We start from the raw sequence: 25878 nt of genomic DNA, 5'->3' as shown, positions 1-25878 counted from the left end.
TTTAATTACTGTTAAAAGTGTCGATAAAAACTCATATTGATGGGATATGATATACTGAAATTGTGTGTTTAATTGCTGTTAAAAATGTCGGAAAATATCGTTAAAACGTCATATTGTCAGATATAACAAAATTGTGAATATGCTTAATTGCTGTTAAAATTGTCAATTAAATTGTTCAAACCAAAAATATAAGCTTTGTGTAACATCCTACATGCCCACACTGTGTACTGTGTAAATTTTAACCTTTATCTTCTTTGTTTTCTTTTATCCTCACTGTAAAATGTGAAACTGGAGTGCCACGTCCAATTTTGTTGTCACAATATGTACAACCCATTTTGTAACAATGACAATAAAGGTATATTCTATTCTATTCTATTAATATAAACCAGGGATGTCAAACTCATTTGACCTTAGTGGCCACATTGTAGGAAAAAAACCATTCTCACAGGGGCCGGACGATGTGTGTGGGGGTGGGGGGGGGGGGAGACAACTACATTTACTTGGTGAATGTTGCCTGGCTTTGGCGAAATAAAGTGCACATATTTAAAACTGGGGCAGCACGGCAGGACAGTTCTGAGGTCATGAGATCAAACTTTCTGTGTGGAGTTTGCATGTTCTCCCCGTGCTTGAGTGGGTTTCCTCCCACATTCCAAAAACATACCGGTCAGGTTAATTGGCCGGTTCAAATTGTCCCTCAGTGTGAATGACGGAGCGAATTGTCTGTCCCTGTGTGCCCTGCGACTGGCTGGCAACCAGTTCAGGATGTCCCCTTCCCACTGCCCGAAGACAGCTGAGATGGGCTCCAGCACCCCCGCGACCCTACTGAGGATAAGCGGTGCAGATAACGGATGGATGGATATTTAAAACTGCTGCTGTGCTTCTCTCAGCATCCTCTTGCGGCCTGATCCAGTCTGCGGGCAACATTTTTTGACACCACTGCAATTCAGCAATATCTAGTGGTCAAATACGTCACACTGTCCCTTTAACTCTTCTTTTACCAAGAGAACAATGCCATGTTCATGCTAGTAGATACCCATTACAATAAACATGAGGGAATCAATTGGGTTTACTCCCTCTATTAAAGACTCATACATTTAAAAATATGAGAATGACTTTCATATTCTATTAAATAGCTATTTGATCACAATTATTTATCCTAAATAGACACTTAAGGACCCATCATACTGTATATAGGCAAAATGAAGACGACAAAAACATTTAAATATAAAGAATTCATTCACAAGTCATTTAACTCCATAATTCCAACAATTTGTGTTTTACAAGTGTTCCAACAGCCTATCACAGACCAAGCCAAGATTTTAATGTAAACACAATCAAATGAAAGATTTGAATCCATATTTATTTAAGGCCCAACATTTACATAGCCACCCATAACATCTCTTACCGTACAAAAGAAAAACAAACTACCATAATGGTACATTCCAGGGAGAATTAGTATAGCCTTCTGAAATATTTTAATGCACATAAAACATCATACAACCGCCAACTGCTTGTGTGTCTATTTGAAAAAACCCAAAAGCATCCAATTATTGTCATGAGGCACCTTGTTATTGTTGTGGTTTACTGCAGTTGTGTGAAGTGCTTGGCAGGCCTAAAAAGACAAGCGCTTCACTTATGAAACTTCTTTCCAGGGTCGTTGGCGTGATCCAAGAGGAGCTGGCACGGCGTGAAGTGATTCCCGTAAATGGACTCGTAGTGTCGCATTTTCTCCACTAGCTTATCGGCGCCGAAAGTGTCCACAAAACGGAACGGGCCTAAAAGTAGAAATCAGCATATGAAATCTTAACTCAGGGAGAATTAGGAGCACTTTAGATGTACAGTGGTATGTCTTTGTACAAGCACTTATGAACATGATAATTTTGGTATACAGGTTTTATTTACAAAAAATAAATCTTGCTGGTTAGGCGAAGGATAATCCAGTTCACAAGCAGTCGCATTGGCTACCACTAGAGACCAATTGGGGACACTCACAGCTCGTGACTGCTTACTGCCATCGACAGCTTGTCCAGTTTGTGCATGCAAACTACTGAGGCAAACAAAAGAAAGTGCTGTAATTTTTTTGTGTCTGTGTATATCCATTTACATTTGTATTAACTTTAATTTTAAGTGTACAGTAAGTGGTTGCGTATCATCAACAGTCTCTCAATCTCATCTCAGTCAACTGCCGGAAATTGCGCCCCTAATAATGATTGCAAATCCTCCTTAATGAACTACAAATGACAAACACAACACGGCACCCATTTACTCACAAAAATACAGACTATGTATAATACTGTGACGATATTAACAATCTGTCATTGTAGTCTACTACCAGTGACAGATGATCTGGATTAGAGCCGACCTGACCTGAGTAACTAGTATATAAACCTGAACCTACCCAAACCCGATGAATTAACATAATTTGATAACCAAAATAAAATGTACTTCGGCATTGCGTACTTCAGAGCTGAACTGTGCGTTTCAGCTGAACTACGCAGCTTGGATCTCAAATCAAGAGCGCACTGCAAGAGCAAATCCAAAAGTGCGCATTTTGGCTACATGCAGGGAACAAAAGTGGATATAAACTGAACGAAATGGCACCAAAAAGAAAACCAGATTCTGCAGATAACAAGCTGTAAATAGTGAAAGATTTGGCCAAAAGGCAGAAAGAAAGTTTGAAAGGCTTGTAAACTATTGGCAAGAAGCGGAAATGACGCCTGACGTGAGGGAGGTGGAAGGAGGAAGTCTTTTACCCCGACATAGAGAAAAAAATAATTATCTGGATTTAGTGATTTGGTGTTCAACCGATAGTTTGGTAAGCTTTTTCTTTATCTAAATAATTACTTGAGTAAAAGTAAGAGCATGCTGTGCAGATCCTCCACTCAGGCGAACAAAAAATGACAGAAAAAAAGAAAGTAAAAAAAGGAAGGGAGAAGCTACTTAATGATTGACTTTTTTAGCCTGAACCCAGCCCCAATGTCGGGCCCGGACCCAAGATCTTACCTCTAAACCCCACCTTTCTCCCCACCACACTCACACATTCTTTATGGTAAGTGCTCAAAAAAACTTATACATTTTTTGCGTTTAATTACTATTTGAATGTGTTCTTAGTATTAAGACGTGTTTTGTAGCCATTTACAGTTTGCTTAGATGCTTTTGGAAGGATGAGAGCGCACCAACAAATCAAGTCTTGTGTCTGTGTAATATATATATATATATATATATATATATATATATATTATTATAGCCCTTAAATAAATGCAATTATTCCATACCAGGAAAATTTGCTCATTACTCGAGCAATTGAAGCTACCATCATCATCCTTGAAAAGAATTACCAAAGATTTATCATTAAGCTAGTATGAAGAGGTACCACTGTACTGTCACAAAGGGAAAAGGCAAAATCAGACCTCCGAGGCACGGGGGGAACCCCAAGCCGAAAACCGCTCCAATGTCTCCCTCCAGAGCACTGTTCAAGATGCCCTCTTGCAAACACAACACAGCCTCATTCACAAAGCGAGATATCAGCCGGTATTGGATGTCGAGGTCGGATGAACTGTAGAAAGAAGCAAAATTAGCTTAAATAAGCTTTCAGAATTAAATCACAGCCTAGTTATAGAGCTTTAACTCACACAGCGGGATTGGGAGTGATTTTGTATTTCTCCAAGATTTCGACAACTTCTGGATTTACTTCTTTAGATTTCAAGCCCGGCTGGTATATGTAGCAGCCTTTTCCTGACTTGCGTCCTAAAGAGAAAAAAAAAAAATGCGAAGTTAGAATAAAGTTGAATCGAAACATTGTCCCTGAGTGCCAAAACATAAAAATACACTTTTCCTTGTTTTATTTTTTATAAAATGAGAGAGAAAAAAACATATAAGGGTTTGGAGCTGTTCATCAATATATATATATATATATATATATATATATATATATATATATATATCAAGCCTCTGGGAATGATTTCAGTATGATAAAACCCCGTAAATGGCTGGCGTGGTTTCGATCAACTCTTTGTCTACACATCAAGTAAGCCCCCACTTTCTGGCAAATGAGCGTGTGTAGGCTACCCCATGCAGAGAGTAGGCATACTGAAGCAGTGTGGTGAGATTCGCAAGGCATAGAAAATAGGGAACAGAGCTTCAAGAGAGCCTTTTTCCTTCAAAAAAAGATGATGCACTTCCCATTTGAGAGAAACGCCTGGCATTGAATAAGTTAAGAGTTATAATTTGGAAACATGTACTCCCGTAAAACTCAAGTGATATTCAAATTCTATCTTACCCTTAGATCCCATATCTACTAGAGTCTTCAAGACCTCCACGTTGCCGCCGCCGAAACGCGATCCGAAGGCCTTGCCAAGGTCCTCGGCCACGTGGGCGGCCACGTCGATGCCGACCTCATCGATCAGTGTGGCGGCGCCAACGGGGAAGCCAAAACTTGTGGTAAGGCCGTCCAGTTTTTTGGGGTCTGCTCCTTCCTGTAAGTTGCAAAAAAATACAAAACAATATAAATAATAGATCTTACAAACATTTGGGTCAAAAGTGATCCAAATATGGTCAAACAGATCCATCCTCTGCTTGGAATAAGTCAAACCAACTTGTTAATGCATAAAACAACAATGTATACAGTTCTAGTAAAATAAATGACACAGTTTTACATGTTTCAAATAAACGTTTTCTTTAACTTTTAAAGAAAATGCTCAATTTATTACATGATTTTCCACCTTCATGCTACTGTGGGTACCTGAAAAATGCCAAACCCATGAAAGGCTGGGCAAAAAAAACAAGTAAAATTGTGCGTTCTGGTCACTGGTCTCCACAGTTTGTATTATTTCTTGCGCTTTTTAGCAGTCATTTTTTGTTGCAGGACTACATTGTACAGCAAGATCTACTGGTTGAATGATATACACAGCCCCTCCAACTTAAAAGAAAAGGGCAGTTTATTTTTCTTTTTTATTAAATAACCATATTTTTAAGGACTTTTTAAGATGACCTTTTAGGTGTTGTTTTAATTTAAGTAACCACTTGAAAGGCAGTCTTTATGCACAAAATGACCCAAAAATGTTCTTAACAAAATTACATTTGGGGATGTCATTCTTTAAAAAAAAAAAAAAAAAAAAAAAAAAAAAAAACTTCAGTACTTCAGCTATTCTTTTAAAGAATGTAACAGATAAATAATAATCCAACAAACGATTTTGTCTAAGTCTTGAAACATATAAGAATTTTAGAGATGGAGTTCTGAAAACAAAAAATAATTAATTACATTTTTGGGACTACTTGACAAATTGTAGTCATTTTTAAACAAACACACATATTTGGCCATGTGCTTTTTTTCTGAGCAAAAGGAAGACTTTTGATGATGGGAGTATTTTTTTAACTAGCAGAGGATAATTCTATTTTGGTTGGTCTTTAAAACCCCAAAGATAAGGTTAAATGAACCCAAGTAGAGGATTGGTTCAGTCCTGACCTGCATAGGGTTATTTTCTAAGCAAACATCGTAAGAGGGCAATGATGAAGTTAAAACCAAATATTGGATTAAAATTAAAGAGATGTTTTCCCCTCTAGGCAAAATCTTCATTATATTAGGTTCGAAAACGGCCGTATAAGAAACAATAATCATTTTCAAATAATAAATACAATATTGCTACAAACAAAAGAATGACAGTTTAAGAAATATGTTTTAGAAAGATTGCTGTACTGTAACGCAACAAACCTGAAAGACTCGCACGGCCTCGGCCAACATGGGTGCTAAACAGCGCGTGGTGTAGAATCCTGGTCCATCCTGCACGCGTAAAATTGTTTATATGAAATTGCTGTGCACAACAAAAAGATGAAAATATAAATGAAGTCAAAGCCTCACCCCAACTACAATGATGACTTTGCCCTGCCTCAGACCAACAGCCACCGCCGACGCTGTTGTGTCCTTTGAAGTCTTATCTGTGGTGATGATCTCCAGAAGCTGCATCTTGTCTACTGGGGAGAAGTAGTGCATACCAATGACCTATGGAAGAAGACAAATATTTCATTAGTTTTCTTGCACTCTTCTTTGGAGAAAAAAAAATGGATGAATGTTTTAAACCTTGTCTGGTCTCTTGCTGACAGCGGCAATGTCTTTAATGGGCAAAGCTGACGTGTTGGTGGCAAATATACAGTGAGGAGGAACAACCTGTTTGGAAATTTTTCAAAACAGCAAATTATTTCCAAAACAACATTTAAAAAATTGAGCAACTAATACAGAAGCACCGAGAAATGATGGCTTGAAAGCCCTAGAGGCTATATGCTTAACCCCTTAATAATCCTGTAAAATTTGCCCAAAATGCCGATCCAAGACGAACGGAAAGTAAATTGATGGCCGTTTTGAACCATTTGGAGAATATGGAAGGATTTGGTCTCTTTGAAAAGGCAACACTCTGAAGTTGTCCCAAACTGAAATAATCACTGCAAGTGGTATTAAAATTGATTACTGGTAATCCCAGTTAAACACAGAAATAGAAGGCAATCACATGCATGCAGATGAGTGTAGTATGGGCATCTTAGCTGGAAACGGGCTGGGACAATAGTATGAAGCCCTACCTGGTCCAACGTCAAATTTAATCACAACATGTAAAACTAACATTGCATTTTAGACATTTCTCCTTAAGTATGTCAAAGAGTTTTCAAAAGTGGCCATTAGGAGACGACCAGTTTACAGCTCTAAGACATCCTCAACCGTGTATTTTAATTTGGCCAATTTTTAGACATTGTGAAAGAGTTGTAAATGTTTGACTTCTTATTTCAGAAGTAAATCACTAATTGTGCACACTTGCACGTGATAATCGCATGCATGTTGGATCCCAAATCGCATTATGCACGTTTATTTTGGTCTCTGATTTGAATTAACGGTGTAAATATGCATACATTTATCTTTCATTGTCTAACTGATGTGTCAATCAACATTTGAATCGGTCACTATTGGCCAAAGTTTTTTAAAGCTGAAGTATGTCATTGTTTCAATCCAGGTGCTCATTAGATTAAAGGAAAGTTAAGAACCGTGAAAAAAATCTCGCAATTGGTCTAGAGTGGTGTCAATCGAAGGTCAGAGGCTAACGACCATATTGGAAAAAATCTGACGAGTCCTTGAAAAGGGGAATTGTGGGGTGAAACGAACTGATTCCAACAAAGATTGCCAAACAATGCAGGAATGCTTTTAGAGGGATTTTTTTTATAGGTTCGGCATTATCGTGTGTTTTGAAATTAATATTTTACATGGTTGGATTCACTGGACAGTCCTGGATATAACGAGTCCATGTTTATGAAGAATCATCAGTGGAATACTAAGTCACTTTTTGGGTGAGTTGTCCTGGCGTTATAGTTTCGGGTAGCTTGTTTCAGACTGATGTTGTTTCTGTGATGAGTACATTTTGAAATGGTCATATTATTAATCCCATTAGTTTAAGCTTTCCAATGATATGTAGCACAACATTTCAGTGACTTTTGAGATTGTGAAGACACGTCGGGCCTTCGGAACGTTAAAGAGTAAAAACCCCATAGTCAGGCTCACTTAAAGTATCATTCACGGTCTCATAAATATCTAAAAGATTTTGTGCAGCAATATGCAGACAGGCAATATAGCAACACTCAAACTTGATTTGCATTGAAGAGCGACTAATAAAAAGCACTTCTACTCACGGCTTCCACCTCCTTAAGGACGGCGTGCTTGATCTTGAGATCTTCGAACACGGCTTCAATAACCATGTCGGCTTTCTCGAAGCCGCTGTAATCAATTGTGCCGGACAGGTTGGACAAAATTGAGTCCCTCTCGAAGGACGTGATGCTCTTCTTCTTGGTCTTGTCATTCAGACTGAAAATGTAAAGAGAACCAGTACAGAAATACATTCAAAAAGATAAATGATCTCATGTCTCAAAGCTGAGTATTTGGCCTGAAAACCAAATAAGACATCACCTGTAGAAAAAAATATGCCGGCTTATTTTGCAAACTTCTCCTAAGGACTCTATAATAATGCTCCACATCTATGTAATTCACTAGTGACAAAATAATGTAATCCCCCACTCCATCAAGATTTAAAAAATTACTTTGTGGATTTACATATATCTCAAGTCCCGATTAACCATGATGAACGAGGGATTTCAGGAAACAAATAAATGAATATCAGTATACACACCCTTTGTACACTTGCTGCTGTCCGCGGGCCAGTCCAGCGTCTGTGGTGTCCTTCAGGATGGTGTGCATGCCTTTGTCCACAGACACCTGGGCAATACCTGCACCCATCAGGCCAGCACCCAAAATTCCCAAAGTCCTTATGACAAACAAACCGTCCAGTTATAACCTAAGCACAGGACTACTTGAATTAAGACTGTTTGACTTACTTGACTTCCTTCGCAGGGCTACCAAAGCGGTTCTTTTTGCATGCAACTTGGCCATGATAAAGTCCAATGAGGGCTGCAGACTCAGTGGTTTTGGCCAAGTATCCAAAGTTCTAGAGAAACATGAACAGACAGGTGTGACAAATGGTGGTGTATTTCTTAATTCATGTACAAATGAGCTATCTTGCAGTATAGTGATTATAATTGTTACTTGCAAAATAATATTTTGTACCTGGGATTCCGCCAGGTAACCAGCATTGGGCCCTTGCTCCACTCCAGTCTTAACACACTGGAAGCAGTAGAACAAATATGTAAATAGGTCAAATACAATAAATGTCAAAATCCAGAACTTACTTCAATGATCTTGAGGGGTGCAGGATAGAGACCTTTGCTCTGCTTCATGACCTTTCCATGGACCGTCTTGTAAATCTGGTTGCGCACCATCTCAAAGCTCATCACGTAGTCTTGGATCTCTTTGGAGGAGACCGACGAAACACCATCAGTTCACGCCATGTTTCATACAAGAGTGTCCAACCTACTCTGCATGGTGCTCTTCTCCTTGTGCAGTGGAATCTTTTTGCTGACTATGCCCTTTGCACATTGCACGGCGACCTCCTCGAGGTAGTCGATGGTCCTCTCTTCTGGGCTCTTTAAACCTGGGCCTGTTCAAGGGGAGTTTTGTTACAATTTTGACAAGGAAGGGATTTCTAAAATTTGTTTACCTAGGGTGTCTACAAGCTGGTCGACAAGGCCCATTTTCTTGGCTTTATCTGCTCGGATGTTTCGTCCTGTCAGCATCAAATCAAATGCGGTGGGCAGACCCAGCTGTAAGCAGGAAAAGGAAATATATATTTTTTTAAAGTTCTTGTGCATAATATAAAACAACAGAAACGCAGCACCAACCTTTTTGGGGAGCCTTTGTGTGCCCCCAGCTCCAGGCAAAAGACCCAGCATGACTTCTGGCGTACCTAGCACAGTTTTCTTACTTTTGGTTGCGACTCTGTATTGGCACGCAATGGCGAACTGCATCCACAAAAATGTTAATTGGAAATCAGTTCGCATAGAATTTTGTTTTCCTCAATAAGTATGAGTGAGATGCTATGGTGACCTCCAAGCCTCCTCCCAAGCATGAGCCATTGATTGCCGCCACGATGGGTTTGGGGGACTGTTCAATCCGCTCAAACATTTTCTGGCCTTCTTGTGAGAGTGTCGTGACTTCCTCTGCGTTATTGCAGGCCTGGATCATACTGTGGCAGAAATGTGGTTATTAATAGAAGTCGGCAAAAATTTGAAACTGGACTAAAGAAAAAAAAAAAAAAACATTGTATAAACACAATACAACTAAAAAACAAATTACAGTGGATTATGTATTTTTCTCCCACACAACACAGGCTTTGATTCCAAGATACATTATTTCAAATAGGGAAAAAAATTGGAGGCCTTACTTGATATCGGCTCCCGCGATGAAGCATCCTGGCTTGGAGGAGATGAGGACGGCACTTTGAACGGCATTGTTGGCCCACACTTCGTCCATAACCTCCGTAAGCTCCTTTTGCATTTGGACCGACAGTGTGTTGACCTAAATGAAAGGAGTACTATTGACCAATCATTTGTTTCCACCAATAGAAATATGAATTAAAAGCAGACTATTTTGCATTACAGTGTCTTTTAAAGGGTATTTGTTCAACTTCACTCAAGAGAGAAAAGAAATGGGCAATTCTTTTTTGCTACAAATGAATGGAATTATCTTTACAGATATAGAATGTGATTTGCTAGGTGTACATTTTTATCTGAAAATACAAAGAAATGATTAGTGATTTTTCTTAGTACATTTAACTGAAAATGTGAAAAAAAGTTGAAAATCTGCAATTCCTCCTGAAAATTTTTGAATCAAGGATGAACAAGTCAGCTTGGCCCTAGCAATAAAAATGTTCAATTTTTTTCAGAAAAGAAACAGAAAAGCTTGTTAGACTACCATTTTGTCAATTTACACTGTATTGAGAAAACCTGAACTATACATACACTGCTGTACATGCACACATATAACCAAACCTCATAAGACTTTTGAACACAAACAACAACTTTCTTTACCTTAAACATGAATAAAGCTTTACCTTAGAATTTGGGTCGTTGAGTCGTACCACAGCAACGTCATCCTTGACTTCATAGCTGACATGAGTTCGAGCTTTTTTTGGGGGGGTGGGGGGGGTGAGGTTGAGAGAGCAGAAGTTAAGAACCAAGCCCCATGAGGAATAGTAAATAGTATTGTTCGAAACTTGATGTTATCATTACAATGATGAATGAATTTATGGTCATGGTTTGAAGCACATGTATTTGTTATGCATTCAAGTAGTGTCGATACAAATAAAAATTCCAAATTTACAGAGGAAACATGCCAACTTTGAAAACATACTTCATTAAATTCAAGACTAACAGGCTTGTAGACAGTTTCTTCCCATGAGCCATCGCCGCCTTAAACAAACAAAACTAAAAGAATAACTTGCCTGTGTATAGAAAAAATATATGATATTTTATTTATTCAGTCTTATTTTTGCAACATGCTGCTGCTAACGTACTTACACTACTTTTCATGTAATTATTTTCCTATACACTTACAACTTAGGCCAGTTTAGAGGTGCTACCATGTAAATATTGCTTATCTATTACGAGTGGGACGATATGCTTTAGTCACAATTCGAATTAATGACGATACCAAGGTGCTGATTCTATTTATATCACTTCACGATAATTGCGATCCTACAAGTATTGTGATACGATATAATTGACGATTGCGATTGAATTTTCATTGCTGGAAAAACAGGGAGCTATATTATTTCACTTTCAATCTGAAAATTAAAAAATACTAATCGAAATAGAAAAATACTACTACAGCAATACTACATTGAATAAATACAACTACAATAATAATACAAAAATACTAAATAAATAGAACAAATATACTACTATGGAAATAAAACAAAAACACTCCCGAAATACTAATAAAATACTACTATGGTATTACTTTAAAAATATTTCTACAAAAATACAACCACAAATACCATTAAGGAAATACTGTGCTATTGAAATACTAAAATAATACTACTATGCAAATACTTCGACAGAAATACAACCAAAATACCACTACCATAATACTATAATACAAAATACTAAAACAAAAATATTACAACAGAAATACTACTAAATACAGCTGCACTAATATTCTAAAAATACTCAAGAAACACTACAAAAATACTGCTAAGGAAATGCTATGAAAATACTAAAGAAATACTTAAAAAAATACTACTATGGAAATACTAACGTACCAGATAAGATGTTACAAAAATCAATTCCGGGAAGAAACTTTGATTTTAAAAATTGCCACAAAAAAAAAAAAAAAAAAAAAAAAAAAAAAAAAAAATATACCGTATACATGAATCGATTTTTTTTAGTCCCACGCCTATCATCCATCCTAATATTCTTTTATATATATATTTTTTATCTATATATTTTGATACACGTTTATCTTCGAGTGCCACGTCTAATTTTGGTGTGGAGAAATATTGTTTTCAGAGATAACAAAGACAATTCTAATTCTAAAATCACAGGCAGAACAATATATTAAAGAACAAGTTTCATTTATAACGACAGGGACACAAAATTAAAAAATATGAATTGATACCTAGCATTGAGCTGGCCACGGAAAAGGCTCGAAAAGTAGTTCCTGTGAAACAACAAACACTTAAAATCAGGGGGAAATCCATCAATTGTATTCAGTAGGACAGTGTTTTTCAACCAGTGTGCCGGGGCACACTAGTGTGCCGTGAGACCTTGTCTAGTGTGCCGTGAGACCTAGTGTGCCGCTGGAATTTGCCCAATTTTATCTTTCCAAATAATCAGGCCATTATTCAGTATTTTTGTGATCTTCAAACGAGGAACTGTAATAGTCATCCATATCAGTAGGTGACAGTACATTTTGATATACTTTTTATATAATAATTATCTGCTCATGAGGTAGCACAGTATATTTAATAACATAATTTGTTTAACAAAGCTGTTTAAGATTGCACTGTAAAAAATAAAAAAGAATGATGTGCTTTGTTAAAGTATTATTTTCTTTTTATTTACTAATTACCTACTTATGAGGTAGTACAGTGAAATATTTGACATAACTTCATTTTCAAACATTTTCAATGGACGGTGGGCCTCGGAACTTTTTTTATAAATAAGATACCTTGGTTCAAAAAGGGTTGAAAAACACGACAGTAGGATACAGCGATGACACAAAAAACAATCATATCAAAAGTAAGTACGACTAAAAGTTTGTTAACAGGAAAATATATATATTTTTGCATTATCTCAGGGGATTTGAGTGACCTCAAGACGCTCTCATTCAATTCAACCCTGTTATAGTGACCCTTCACCCACATTCTACGCAAGACGTGTAATCGCTGCAAGCGGCGATTGAAGACAAACATTATTCATCTGTCAAAAGCAAAGTTGTACTTTCTTTAAATATATAAGCATATCTATTCATTGTCTTTGTTTTTTAAAACGGTATGTTATTTTATTAATAGTGATCACGCTAAAATTAAATTGAGTCAATTGCGAGTAACCTCGCAGACAGGATGTACATAATAAAAGATTATAAAACAGAATTGTTAAAATAAAATTAAAAGGTACTCGCGATGCTAAGTTATTTCATACATGAGCATGTCTTTCATTGAACTCGTCGGGGCTTTATAGTCAAACAGAGTGACAGGCAACCTTACAGAGTTGTAGACAAATAAGCATAAAATGGATAGTCCTGAAATAATGTTACCGGGTGCGGCGGGGTATCTTCTTGACGCCAATTTAGAGAGAACGCCAAGCGATCGAACACAAGCCATGTTGCGGGAGCGGCAGGCAGGCGGAGGTCAGTCGGCGGAGGATAGCTACTTAGCTAGCAAAGTTAGCTCCTCACGTATTTTCTTCTTCGTGAGTTTATTTAAGTTGAATGGGATGTTGGTAACACGGGTTTGTTGACAGTAGCGCCATCTACCAAATCAACTGATAATGATTACAGAAGAGGTAATTAAAATGTTGCATAAATTGAAAAAGTATCCATAGAGATTCATTGAAACGATTACAAAATGGAAAAACAAAAACTGTTTTGTGTCAGGAACAGGAACAGAAGTGGCAATCCAGGAAAAACATGTTAAAAAAATAAAAGAGAAAAATAAGTTTAGGATAAACATAAACATGGCCATTTTAGAACAGATTAGAACAGATTTTGTAACATTCTAATTTAAAACATATGAAAAGATTGTATCTAAATGAATTATGACATAATAAGACACAAAAAAGATCATTTTCAGTTATAATATTCATACATGTTTTAATTGTATATTTTACTAAGAAGGTTAAAATGCTTGTTTGGAATAAAAACAAATAATACGTTTTTAAATTTAAAACATATAAAATAAACAAATCATAACAATGAACAAACAACACACACACACACACACACACACACACACACACACACACACACACACACAATTAATTTTCCATTATAATATTCACATGTGTTTAAATTACATGTACCGCCAAGAGGATTAAAATGGTAAATGGTCTGCGTTAAAAACGTTATTTGGAATCAAAACAAATTAAAAAGTGTTATTTTTTAATTATTTGTGATTAAATATGCTATCAGGGCAAAATATAGTTATGTTCAGTTTATATTTCTGAACTTGTAGACCCTGCTAAATAATTTATTTTGATGAGTCGGATTTAAAATAGTTTTGATTGTTGATGATAACAACGTAGTAAACAAAACTAAGATTAAACAAATTAATTATAGTAGGATAAATAGACAAATAATTACAAAGCAGTGCTTGTAGACTGGCCAAAGTTGTAATTGTATCAGAACAAAAGTGCAATAGAAAATAAGGCAAATATATTAGCAGCAATATACAGTGTTTCAAAACTAATGGTAGAGTCATAGTTACATGTTTTATGGACACATATTTGTTGGCTGTTTCTGGTAAATTGGCAGTCAATTGTTAAAAATACAATGAGTGTACAGCCCTTCGACACTTATTGTGATTAAGGGTTATAAAAATAAACATAAAATGACGTGAAATGACGATTAGTCTTTTCCCAGTGTGGGCAAACTACTGCCTGCAGGCCACTTGCTGCTATTAAATCTGGCCCATCAAACAAAAATTGGAAAAATATCATGATATGACAAAGTACTACAATTAAAATGATGTTCGTTGCGGTATTGTTTATAATCATAGTCTGTCTTGCTGTCCGTACATGGAATGGAATAGAATCGCTTTTGTTGTCAATGATATTATGATGAGAAACATTATATGCAATGAGATTAGACATGGCACTCCAGGGTAAACATGTAATAAAGATAAATGCCACGTTGTATTTTTAAGGTTCATTAATGCCTAATAATGCGAAATTCATTCATTAACAAGGGGAGCAATTGGCTGAGATCGACAGGTATGATGATTACTGGTGAGGCACAGCCTCATCTGCTTCCCCTGACTGCACGTCAAAATAACAAACACGGGCTTGAATTCTGTTTATTAGTTAATCGATTGTGCCGACTGTGTTGTATGGTGCAGAGACTTGGAGCCTGAATGCAGATTTAAGAAGGAAATTGAATGTTTTTTTAGATGAAGTGTTTGAGGAGTATGTTAGGAGTGACAAGATTGGATAGATTGAAAAATGAAATTGTGAGAGACAGAACTGGAGTAGTCGTGGAACTGAGCAAGCGTGTTGATAAGAGAGTACTCAGTTGGTTTGAACACATGGATAGGATGGATGAGGAGCGAATGTTGAAGAGAATCTACAGAGCAGAAGTCAATGGAAGGAGACCAAGAAGAAGACCGCGATTGACGTGGATGGATGGTGTTATGAGTGCACTGCAGGAAAGAAGTCCAAATATAATGGAAGCTAGAGCTCTTGTTGGTGATAGGAAGGAGTGGAGAGGTGTTGTGAAAGGATAGTGGGATTGTGGACGCGTTCTTAAGGATGGGCTGGGCACCTGTATGATGCGGCAGGGGTAAACCAGTGAAAGCTGTCGGGCCCTGCTGTTGAAAAGAAAGAGTGTGTTGTGTCACCCTGACCCGAGTGACATGGCCGCTTTCTGGTGTCCTGTTTCATCTGGAGGGACGAAAGCGTGACCAACTTAGGTGCCGAGGTGCCTAACTTGTTTGGGTATTTGGGCAAGTACATTGGCCATGGTCCAAACATTTTTTGTGTGTGTTTTTTTCCCCTTTTATTTTCTTTTTAATTTATATGTTTGTCTTGCTGTCGGTCATCACTCTTGAGGGATATGACCAAGGTAGATAGATAGATAGATAGTTAATCGTATACAATCGAGCACATTTCCATCATTAAATTAATTTCGATTTATAAATATGTAAATACTGTAAATATAATGTATTACTTTTTTCATTCTATCAAACATGAAAGAATTAATTGGCTGAAGCAACTGAGCATATAAGCAGCACTAAAGGAGGCGGGACTTGTTTGTCGTCACGATAAAACAACCAATCAGAGAGTGAAATTCCACGTAGCAACACCAATGAGAGGCAGGGGGCTGCCTGGTTGCGAAGGTAGAGGCAAAGTAGTGTTTTCGCGGACTGACAGGCTGCCGCCGCTTGCTTCATGTTGGCAGCCCGAATGGCAACATTTTACCCGCATTTCTGCCGATTTACAGGCACAAAAACATGTCAGCACCTTGTTTAATAACACCTTTAAGTTAATACCAAGGACTTAATTTCACAACCTCTGCGTTTCGGCTAACCGAGCCTCGAAAGCTGCGCTGAAAACTGCCGAGCTGAACTGGAGCCCAAAGAAATTACAATGCCGTCGCCGATGGAGGGACCGTCCAGTGAGGGCGACCTCTTCACGGTGAAACACGAGCTGAAGAACGGTGAGAGAACCGTCGTGTTAGCCGCGTATTTTGGCACAGATAACCGTACATGTGTAAGAAGGGAGGCGTCTTGTTCGGTCAAGCTACTTAAACCAGAAAAAAAGAGGCGGGGCCACGTTACTAACTGCACTGCCTACCGGTGACTAATGTTACCTAACCATTTAACTTACTTATAAACTAGTAAATGAAACTAACTCAACCAGTGGCGGTTAACTTACCCGTTATTTATCGTGGTCCATTTGACTAGAATCAACCTCCAAACCTCGTCCTAAATGTAACGTGTTCGGTTGACACTGCGCATGCGAACTGTCAAGCGATTGCCATGCTAGCGTGAACCAAAAAACAGCAACCGTTTGTTTACAAAAACTGTGACATTACTAAAGGGACAGTGTGTGATATCTAGCGCAGGAGTTTCCAATTTTTTTCAAGCTGAGAGCTACTTTTTGTTGCTATTAGCAAGAAGGGGAGTCAGTTTGATATGCAGTTCTAAAATGACTTATCATGTTATTACTATGTTGGTACTATATTATTAAGTCAAGTCATGTTTATTTGTATAGCCCTTAATCACAAAGAGTCTCAAAGGGCTGCACAGATCAAAGACTATTGCAAACTACAGACTATTATGACACCATCCCCTTATATTGCTAACATAAAATATAGGTTATTCATATTCTATAGCAGGGGTCGGGAACCTTTTTGACTCAAAGAGCCATAAAAGCAAAAAATATTAATTTTATTTTGGGAAAGAGCCACACCATATATTATGAGACAATTTTACTAAATTGCTAAACCCGCGCCCCAGACAAAAGCTTAGTCTTCAGCACATTTATTTTTGATGATTTGATAAAAATTATGAAAAGAGAATAATGCCAGAGCCCCTGTCCCAAAATCAACAAACATACCACTTTAAACTTGTCTCTTTCTTGCAATTACTCAAGATCGGTTAAACTCCTTTTGACCCTTTTTTTCATACATATTGGTTTCAAAACTAGATGCAAGCAGTTATTGTGTAAAAACGTCACAACATTCTGCAAATAGGGAGCCTGATGAGCTCACTTTTGGCGCAGACGGCGTAGGGCGAGAGATGGGAGGGAGTGCTTGCACTTTTTGCATAGCTCCACCCATCCCTCCCACTCACCCAATCAAATGACTAAGTTCTCTTCCGGTGTTTTGGCGTATTTACAGTTCTGTGGATTCATCATAAGGTATCTGAACACTGAACACAGATTATATAGTGAACTTTTATATAAAGGATTCTTTAGCGTTGTACAGCCAAAATGAGTTTTTTTCCCCCTTTTTTTGTGTGACACCTTGACTGTAAATTGTAGTGAAAAACGTGCCCTATATATACTGCGAAGTAATACTATCATATTTAGCTTTGGTTTGGATTTGTGTGTGCCTGGAAAGGATGGATGATGCAGGTTTTGAACAAAATGGAGAAATTTTGCATGCAATCAAATTTGTCTCTGAGCCACAGATACTCATAGAAAGAGCCATATATGGCTCGCGAGCCATAGGTTCCCGACCCCTGTTCTATAGAAAGAGATAAAAAGAGAGAGAGTATAATAGCTCAAGTTAACCTGGTTAATTATTTGAAATAGGGTTAAATGGACTCAGTCAACCACCCCAAAAATAATTTTTCTAGAAAATCACAAAGGCCCAGCGCCTATGAATAACTCATAGGCGGAACTGTTCTGAAAATAGTTTCAGAACAGTTCCGCTGGCACCTCAGCTGTTCTTAGGGGCAACCTGGTGCCCGCTGGCACCATGTTGGAGACCTCATTGTGGTAAAAACCTAAATTCATGAAACAAAAATGATTTTGAATAATAGGCAAAAATACATGAATTATTATTTAAACGTGCATTTATACAGAATAAATTGTAGGTTGAGATATATGTAGGCAGTACGGCGGAGCAGTGGTTAGCGCGTGTGCGGCGCATTTCTGAGGTCATGGGTTAAAATCCAGCTACCAACCTTCCTGTGCGGAGTTTGCATGTTCTCCCCGTGCTTGCGTGGGTTTCCTCCGGGCACTCCGGTTTCCTCCCGCATTCCAAAAACATGCATGTCAGGTTAATTGGCTGGTCAAAATTGTCCCTAGGTGTGAATGAGCGAGCGAATTGTCTGCCCCTGTGTGCCCTGCGACTGGCTGGCAACCAGTTCAGGGTGTCCCCTGCCCACTGCCCGGAGATGGTTGGGATGGGCTCCAGCACCCCCGCAACCCTACTGAGGATAAGCGGTGCAGATAATGGATGGATGGAGATATTTGTATTTATTTGACACAACATGAGCTTCACCTAGAGGGAGCTGACATAATTGTCCGTCATTTTGCTTCTATGGGTTCCCCCCCCCCAAAAAAAAAAACCTCAAAACCTTTCGAAAGCCATGGCAAAAAAAGTTAGAAGATAAACGGTGGCGGTTTGATCACTTTGAGTCTCTGTAGTCTGTATTCTTCCTTGTGCTAATTAGCACTCTATTAAGTTGCACTACACAATACAGCGATATTTAGTAGCCAAACAATACACAGTGTCCCTTAAGAGGCATGTCATATCCTTATCTACTTGTTAAAATGCTCTTTTAGCATGAAAATTGGTGAGTTAACTGTGTTTAAAAATGAGAAAATATTAAATGTACAAAACTGTCTCAGAAAATTAGATTATTTTGGTTAAGTTTTTATATTTTCTGTCATGTAAGTGAAAAAATATCATAAATTATGGATTCATTACAATCCAACAGATATGTCACATGTCTTTTATTATTGTGATAATGCTGATTACGGCCTTCAGCCTACTGGTAGACTTTTTTCATAATATTCAAATAATTTGAGATAGGATATTTGAGTATTTGCCATAATCAGCAATATTAAAACAATGCAAGACATTCCTGTTTCTAGTGAACCCTTGCAAACTCACCATTTGGCACCTGCATATTTACAAAAGTTATAAAAAATTCATATATACCCCTTAAAAAGTAGAGGTTTTGTAAAGAGATGCTCTTTTACAGCATGTTTGTATGAGATACGAGTGTCATCATTGCAATATTTTAGATATTTACTGTCATGTGTATTTTTTTTCTTGACTTGGGATTTGAGCAAACATTTCAACATATATTGCAAGTTCCAACCGGCAACTTCACAATGATTTTCTGCAATACTGAATAACCAAAACATCAATTTGGGTTTGTGAAATGAGGCTTAATATTGGCTGTGAGGTTGCTATGATTTAAATGCTAGAGACTAGGTTGTTGAAAGTGTATGTGTAACCAAGATTGCAAAAAAGATTTTTGTCTGCGAGGCAGCGCCAAAACATCAAAAACATTCTTTATTTTTTACTGTCCTAGAATAAAGTGCATTGCAACTCTACTACATTAGTAGACAGCAGCGGTCCCATGGTCAGAGAGTGCACTCGGTGGTAAAGCATCCGCGCTTTGCACATATAATAATAATAATTTCCTTTGTATTGTCATTCTTTGTAAGAACGAAATGTCAATACACCTGACCCGTTGTAGCGAGCCGATGCAGCCGCAGCCAACAGAGGGCGCCGCCATTTTTACCAATGTTATAAGTCTTAGGTATGACTCGGCCGAGGCGCGAACCAGCGACCTCCCAGTCTATGTAGCCAATAGAGGAGTATTAAGTGTAGACAAAAAGTCTTGCAAACTCTCCGTGACCCAATTAAATCTTTTTTTTTTTACCAAGAATGGGAACACGGGGGGAGAGAGATGGGGATGAAGAGGAAAAGGAAATGCTCCTTAAAGCTAGGAGGATGAAGTTCACCGAAGCATACATAGCAATCTTCTTCACTGCGACCACTGTGTTAGACAAGGAAATACCTGTGTGCCTACTAGTTGCATAATTTTTGGCAGCGGACCGCATGAAACCAAATTAATGAAGCTGTCAATTGATGACATTATACCAAAATCATGCCGATAGGATGCGTGATTTTTTATTTATTTATTATTTTTTTTTCTCCGTGAAAGGTCTTATTCTCCTGAGGGGTCGTGACAGAAAATAATTGAGAAGCACTGCCTTAATCTGACAACAGAAACTTGGCGGACCATCAAACTAATAAATGGGTGCCGCAAACTTTGGCTGCTGATCGAAAATTTCTGCCTGGGTTACATGATGTGTTGAAAGTCTAGAGAGTCTTTTGGAAACCTTGGCAGACCATGTTAAAAGTTAAACATTTTCTCTAGAAAGTATGTGTTAACAATGTCCAATCGAGTTCAAAGAGCTCTTAAGCTTTATTTTCCACTGTGTATATCTGCTTGTATCTTACTTTTAGCAAAGCAGTTTGGGGTAAAACACATTAGGTAGGAGGAATGGGGTGTAGGGGAGTGCTGGGGAGTGAAGTCATGCTCATTTCGACGCATTTTTTTTTTTTTTGTTTTTTTTTGGAAAGTGGTGAAAGTAGGAAAAGGCCTGCTTCTAGTAAGGGTCCAAACGCCCACTTAAACCCCAAGAAAAATAATAAAAGAGTTTAGGTGCGCATATATAGGATATGCACATACTTGCGCGCGTATCATGAACCAGATGACTGCAGCTACAAAGATGAAACAAACCAGCAGATGGCGGCAGCGAGTAACAAAGTTCCAAATTCCGTACATATCCGTTAAGTTGGTGGGTGTGTTTTTTTCTTCTTTTCAAATTGACATTAATACCTTTTAGTGAAAATTATATAACAAGCACTAAATATTAATAAGTCTCTTTGTTTTGTAACCTTCAGTACTGATATCACATTGAAAAAAAACAAAAGTTTCAGAATAATATTTTTTGGCGGGAGTTTTTTTTTCCCAGTGGCAACAGTGAAGGGCATCATTGGTATACAATTACCTTGACTCTTTTGCTTTTAGTTTTTGAGGAATAGTCAGCAAGTTGTGTTTGGTCGTGCACCTCCGCCGTTGGTCTATTAATAAACACGGAGATCAAACTCAACCTCGGCGCGGCGAGCACGACAACGCCGTTATGCAACGCACACTCCTGACCTGACAGTTGAAGCGGGATGGGTGTCGGTGTGGAAGAGGAGGGACGCCTTGCCACATCTAGTTGGCCGTACCCGAGATGCTCTCACGGGTAAAGCGTTTACTACGATCCATGCTGAGCATCATCATCCGGCTGCATGGAGACATCGCATTGAAGACTTCAGAAGACGAACGCTAATGACCTTCCTCCTGTTTAATGTGGCATCCTGTTCCTCCTGTGTATATTTCCAGTGATGAAGAAAGATAACACGATTTATGTAACATGTTCCCTTTTTTAGTATGGCACATTTTTGCAGGTCAACAAACTCAGAAGATGCCTCAGGGGTTGCTGTCAGTGTTCTTCTGCTTTTTTGTTAGGCACTGATTCATTAAGTCAGTTCAAGCACTCTGGCTTTCTTTTGGTCAACCTGACCACTGTACTCATGGGATGGCTGGGTACATTTATTTATCATTTATATCACGCAAAATATAAAGGTCATGTACGAAATTTGGATCTTTCTTACCCGCTGACAACATCTTCTGGGTTGCGGTATCATTGCAGCTTCTCTCAAGCTCCTTATGTTCCGCGTGCAAGTATGTGCATTTCTTAGATGTGCTCAAATAAACTTTTCTTTTTGCATCTTTTTTAGGTGGTTGGGTTGGTGTTTGGACTCTACTTAAAACAAGCCTTTTCTTACTTTCTCCATTTTCATGCTACACTAACAAAAACCTGCAATGACAAACAGAGAGTCACCCCCCCCCCCAGCTTTGCTAAAAACAAAATAAAAGCCGATAGGCGCGGTCGGAAAAAATTGTAAAGGCTTTTTCAGTTGGGCATTGTTAGCACGTACTTAATAGAGAAAATGTCAAGTCAAGTCATGTTTATTTGTATCGGCCTTAATCACAAGGAGTCTCAACGGGCTGTACAGATTATTGCAAACTACTAACTATTATTATACTATCCCCTGATCTAAAACCTACACGACAGCAAGGAAAAACTCAAAAACCTTAGCATGTGGAAAATGAAGGGGACTACACATGAGGTAATCCCCATTCCAGGATGACCAGGCTGCAATGGATGTTGCATTTGCAAACAATAAAATAAAAAATAAAATATGACTTAATTAAAGTATAATATAAAATAAAAAAATATGTGTAAAGGATGACTAGGTTGCTATGGATGATGCATTAACAAACATAACACAGATATTGTCAGCATTTAGTTACAGATTGAATCTCAGAAGGCAGAGCATTCCACACCACCTGGGCCTGAATGGAGAACGCTCTCTAACCTGCGGATCTCTTTTGGCTCTTGGGATCTCTAGAAGACCAACATTTTCAGAGCGAAGGCTCCGTACAGGAACGTAAATGTGAAAAACGAGGGAGTAAGTCCATGCATGGTTTTGCATAAAACCAACAGAATCTTAAAATCACATCTTAAGCTGACCGGGAGCTAATGCAGGTTCGCTAAAATCAGGGTAATGTGATCAAACTAGGGCACTTCAAACGATGCACCCGTCCTTTAATCGTCTCCTATACATTTTTCTCAATGTTTTTAATTCTATTTTTTGTGAATATTATACCGTCAATTTACAATATATTTCTGAATTCTATTTTAGTAGTAATCATACCAGTGTTTCTCAACCTTATTTTTCTAGTAGAAAATGCACACCATCTGTCTAAAATGTTTAAAAATGAATTTCTGGCATTTTAAATCATCACTTTGCCTGAATTGACAGTATATATATATATATATTTTTTTTTACAATCATCTGCGGTCATCTTTGCTCAGGAGGTCATACAGGTTACTAATTTTGGTTCATAATTAATTAATGGTTTTAGTGTGGGATTTTGCCATATTTTTAACCTGTTTTTGAAGTTGACTTTAGAAAAATAATCAGAATAATACTTATAATTAGCAAAAATGATCTGCCCGTGGAACATAACAAATGTTTTACTATATTTTTAATTTTCTTTTGGTAAAAAAGAAAATGACAAATAAAATTGGCTGATTATTGTGCAAGATTTTTGCTTTACAATATTACAGCTTCATTAAACAAAATAAATTATTAAATATATTTCCTTGTACTACCTCATGAGCAGATAATTGGTTTATCGCAAGATAAGATACAATTGAGCAATTTCCTGCTGCTCACTCGACACCGCCTCAAGGCATGCTTGTGTCCCTTGGCGCAATAGTTGAAAAACACTTTATTACGCAATTTTTTTGTTCTATAATTTTGTCATTTGTATCAGTCAAACAATTGTCACATTGTTTAAATGGAGTGCGTTCCGTGTTGTAATTCCTTAATCATATCTGTAGTAGTGAGTCAATGAGTGTTGAATATGTAATGCCTGATATAACATTGGAAAGCTGAGATCATTCTCCTTTTCAAGAAAATGTTATGTGGGTCACTGTTACTCATTTTTCACGGGTGTCAAATTTGGCACAAATCATAAATAATTAGGTTTCTTTGCCCTCAAAAGTGCTTCTATCTAAAAATACACTACTCATGCTTTTAGCGGTCTTTTTAATATTTTTGCAATGTTCACGCAATACTGATCATTTGTGTGTGTGTTTCACTGTGTCTCACAGCCAACTTGACAGGCCACGGAGAGAGAGTGGGAATAGAAAACTTTGAACTGTTGAAAGTGCTCGGCACAGGAGGTACATTTGTGTTTTTCTGGACGAAATTGATATTTTGTGTTTTCAATTTTCGTGATATAAACCGTGTACACTCTGCATTTGTGAACTCCCCCATCAGCCTACGGCAAGGTGTTCTTGGTGAGGAAGGTTAGCGGCCATGATACGGGCAAGCTTTACGCCATGAAAGTCCTGAAAAAGGCTACCATCGTGCAGAAGGCAAAGACGGCCGAGCACACACGCAGCGAGCGTCAGGTCCTGGAGCATATACGACAATCGCCATACCTCGTCACGCTACATTACGCTTTCCAGACCGACACAAAACTGCACCTTATTCTCGGTGAGCTGCCGTCATTGTCCATTTGGTCACTCTTTTTAACATTAAAATTGTGGGATTTAAAAGAGTAGCACAGAAATGCTGGCAGGTTTCTGGTTTATTTCTCTTCAAATTGCTAGATATACCTTCCTTTAGGCCATTTAAATCATTGTTCAGATTTATTGATATAGCACCCTCTCTACCCAAGAGCAAGTACTATTACAGAAGAATGTTTAGCCACACTAAGTGATTGTAGTTTTTCCTGTAGAAGTTTTGGGGGACCCTGGTGGGTGGACAGTCTAGGGTTGTCCGGGAGCGTGCTACCCCAGAATGTTTTTTTTTGTACATTTTAAATTGAAACTCATCGTTCTAGTGCATTTTTAGAGCAAAATCATATGTGATGGATGTGTACTCTTGTAAACTATTGAATCATAAATGCAGAAGTTATGAAAGGCAATGACACAGGAAACAGGTCACACGAACAAAGCACAATAAACCAGACAGGAGGTAAATGCAAAAAAAAACAACTGCTCCTCATCTAATTACACTAAAAACAACTGCTGTTGTTCCAATGCAGAGGCTGTACTATTTTAAAGTATTTTAAAGTAATCGGCGAGTCAACAGACTTAATCACCGTCATTTCATCCAGTTTTATAGATGATTAAATGTAATACTCATACCAGTGATCTATATTACAGTTTTAAATATAATTACTGCTGCTTTTGTGATTGCTGCTATGACAAGAGGTTATTTTAGGGCGCAACTTATGAGGTACAATTAGGGCCTGTGTCCACCAAAGCGTTTTCCTGCTCTGAGCGAATTTTTTTAATTGCTTGCAAGGCAGCGTAGTGTTTTTACGCTCCATTGAAAACGCCGGCAGTGCGACGAGGGGCTGGGCAGATTGGCGCTAAACCTTTTTTTTTTCTGGTTGCCGAGAGTTGAAAAAGGTTCTACTTGTGGCAAACGCGACACTCGTCAATGTCTCATTTTACCCAGGCGTCTAATCACAGTGTGGGACAAACACCGCAACAACCGAAATTTGCAAGTCCTTAAGTATCAACTAAGCAACAATATAGAAATTAATACTGCTCTTATCAGTTTATCCATGTCTATATCAGATGATATGACATAATAAAAATAATTTATTAAATTCAATCATCCTTCTCTCGTAGCAGAAATACACACCATAGCGTTTGCAACCATTTATATAATGAGAAATCCAAAAGTGATTTTGATTCACTTCACATTTGTATATATTTGAAAATTTTTTCTTTTTTTAAATTTCATGTTTATGAGACTGGCAGCACCAATTTAACCCTGGGAGCCCACCAGAATATTCTTATGTATGGGAAACTCTGGATTTGGATTTTCGCCTTACTGTTCAGAAGTCCCTGGCTCGATTCCAGCTACCCGCCTGCCTGTGTGGAGTTTGCATGTTCTCCCCATGCCTCGTTTTTTTTTCCCGGACATTCCAGTTACATTACACATACCAAAAACCTCCATGGCAAGTCAATTGGCGATTCATGATTGTCCCTGGGAATAAGTGTGTGAATAAATGGTTGTCTGTCTCTCTGTCCCCTACGATTGGCTGGCAACTGGTCCACGGTGTCCTATGCCCAATATCAGATAGGACGGGATCCAGCACCCTCGCAATCCTAGTGAGGATA

General features: G+C 38.0%; 2 protein-coding genes across 4 annotated transcripts in view; one reads left to right on the top strand and one right to left on the bottom strand.

The window, feature by feature from the left end:
- Window positions 1–1339: 1339 nt before the first annotated feature.
- Window positions 1340–16541, bottom strand: hadhab (hydroxyacyl-CoA dehydrogenase trifunctional multienzyme complex subunit alpha b). 2 transcript variants are annotated; one of them, XM_088355188.1, is made up of 20 exons: window positions 16513–16541; window positions 12041–12082; window positions 10476–10546; window positions 9807–9940; window positions 9470–9608; window positions 9265–9384; window positions 9084–9186; window positions 8901–9023; window positions 8716–8834; window positions 8594–8650; window positions 8365–8474; window positions 8160–8294; window positions 7666–7837; window positions 6077–6163; window positions 5858–5998; window positions 5711–5779; window positions 4280–4475; window positions 3633–3747; window positions 3411–3556; window positions 1340–1775 (listed from the first exon to the last, which is right to left on the bottom strand). In XM_088355188.1, the coding sequence occupies exons 2-20, from the start codon at window positions 12045–12047 to the stop codon at window positions 1630–1632; spliced, it is 2190 nt and encodes a 729-aa protein (XP_088211314.1). In that variant the 5' UTR covers window positions 12048–12082; window positions 16513–16541; the 3' UTR covers window positions 1340–1629. The 2 variants fall into 2 exon arrangements, with proteins under 2 accessions (XP_088211314.1, XP_088211313.1); XM_088355187.1 differs by lacking the exon at window positions 16513–16541 and adding an exon at window positions 13181–13344.
- Window positions 16002–25878, top strand: part of rps6ka5 (ribosomal protein S6 kinase A5) — a 25931-nt gene continuing 16054 nt past the window's right edge. For both annotated transcript variants that reach the window (XM_088355186.1, XM_088355185.1), the window contains exons 1-3: window positions 16002–16294; window positions 23848–23919; window positions 24017–24235. In XM_088355186.1, the coding sequence (XP_088211312.1) occupies window positions 16225–16294; window positions 23848–23919; window positions 24017–24235 (361 nt within the window). In that variant the 5' untranslated portion in view covers window positions 16002–16224. The remainder of the gene's footprint in view (window positions 16295–23847; window positions 23920–24016; window positions 24236–25878) is intronic.

The sequence above is a fragment of the Urocampus carinirostris genome, chromosome 15 (genome assembly GCF_059441175.1).
Source record: "Urocampus carinirostris isolate Australia breed hairy pipefish chromosome 15, RoL_Ucar_1.0, whole genome shotgun sequence".
Lineage (NCBI taxonomy): Eukaryota > Metazoa > Chordata > Actinopteri > Syngnathiformes > Syngnathidae > Urocampus > Urocampus carinirostris.
This window is presented reverse-complemented; position numbering and strand designations above follow the sequence as displayed.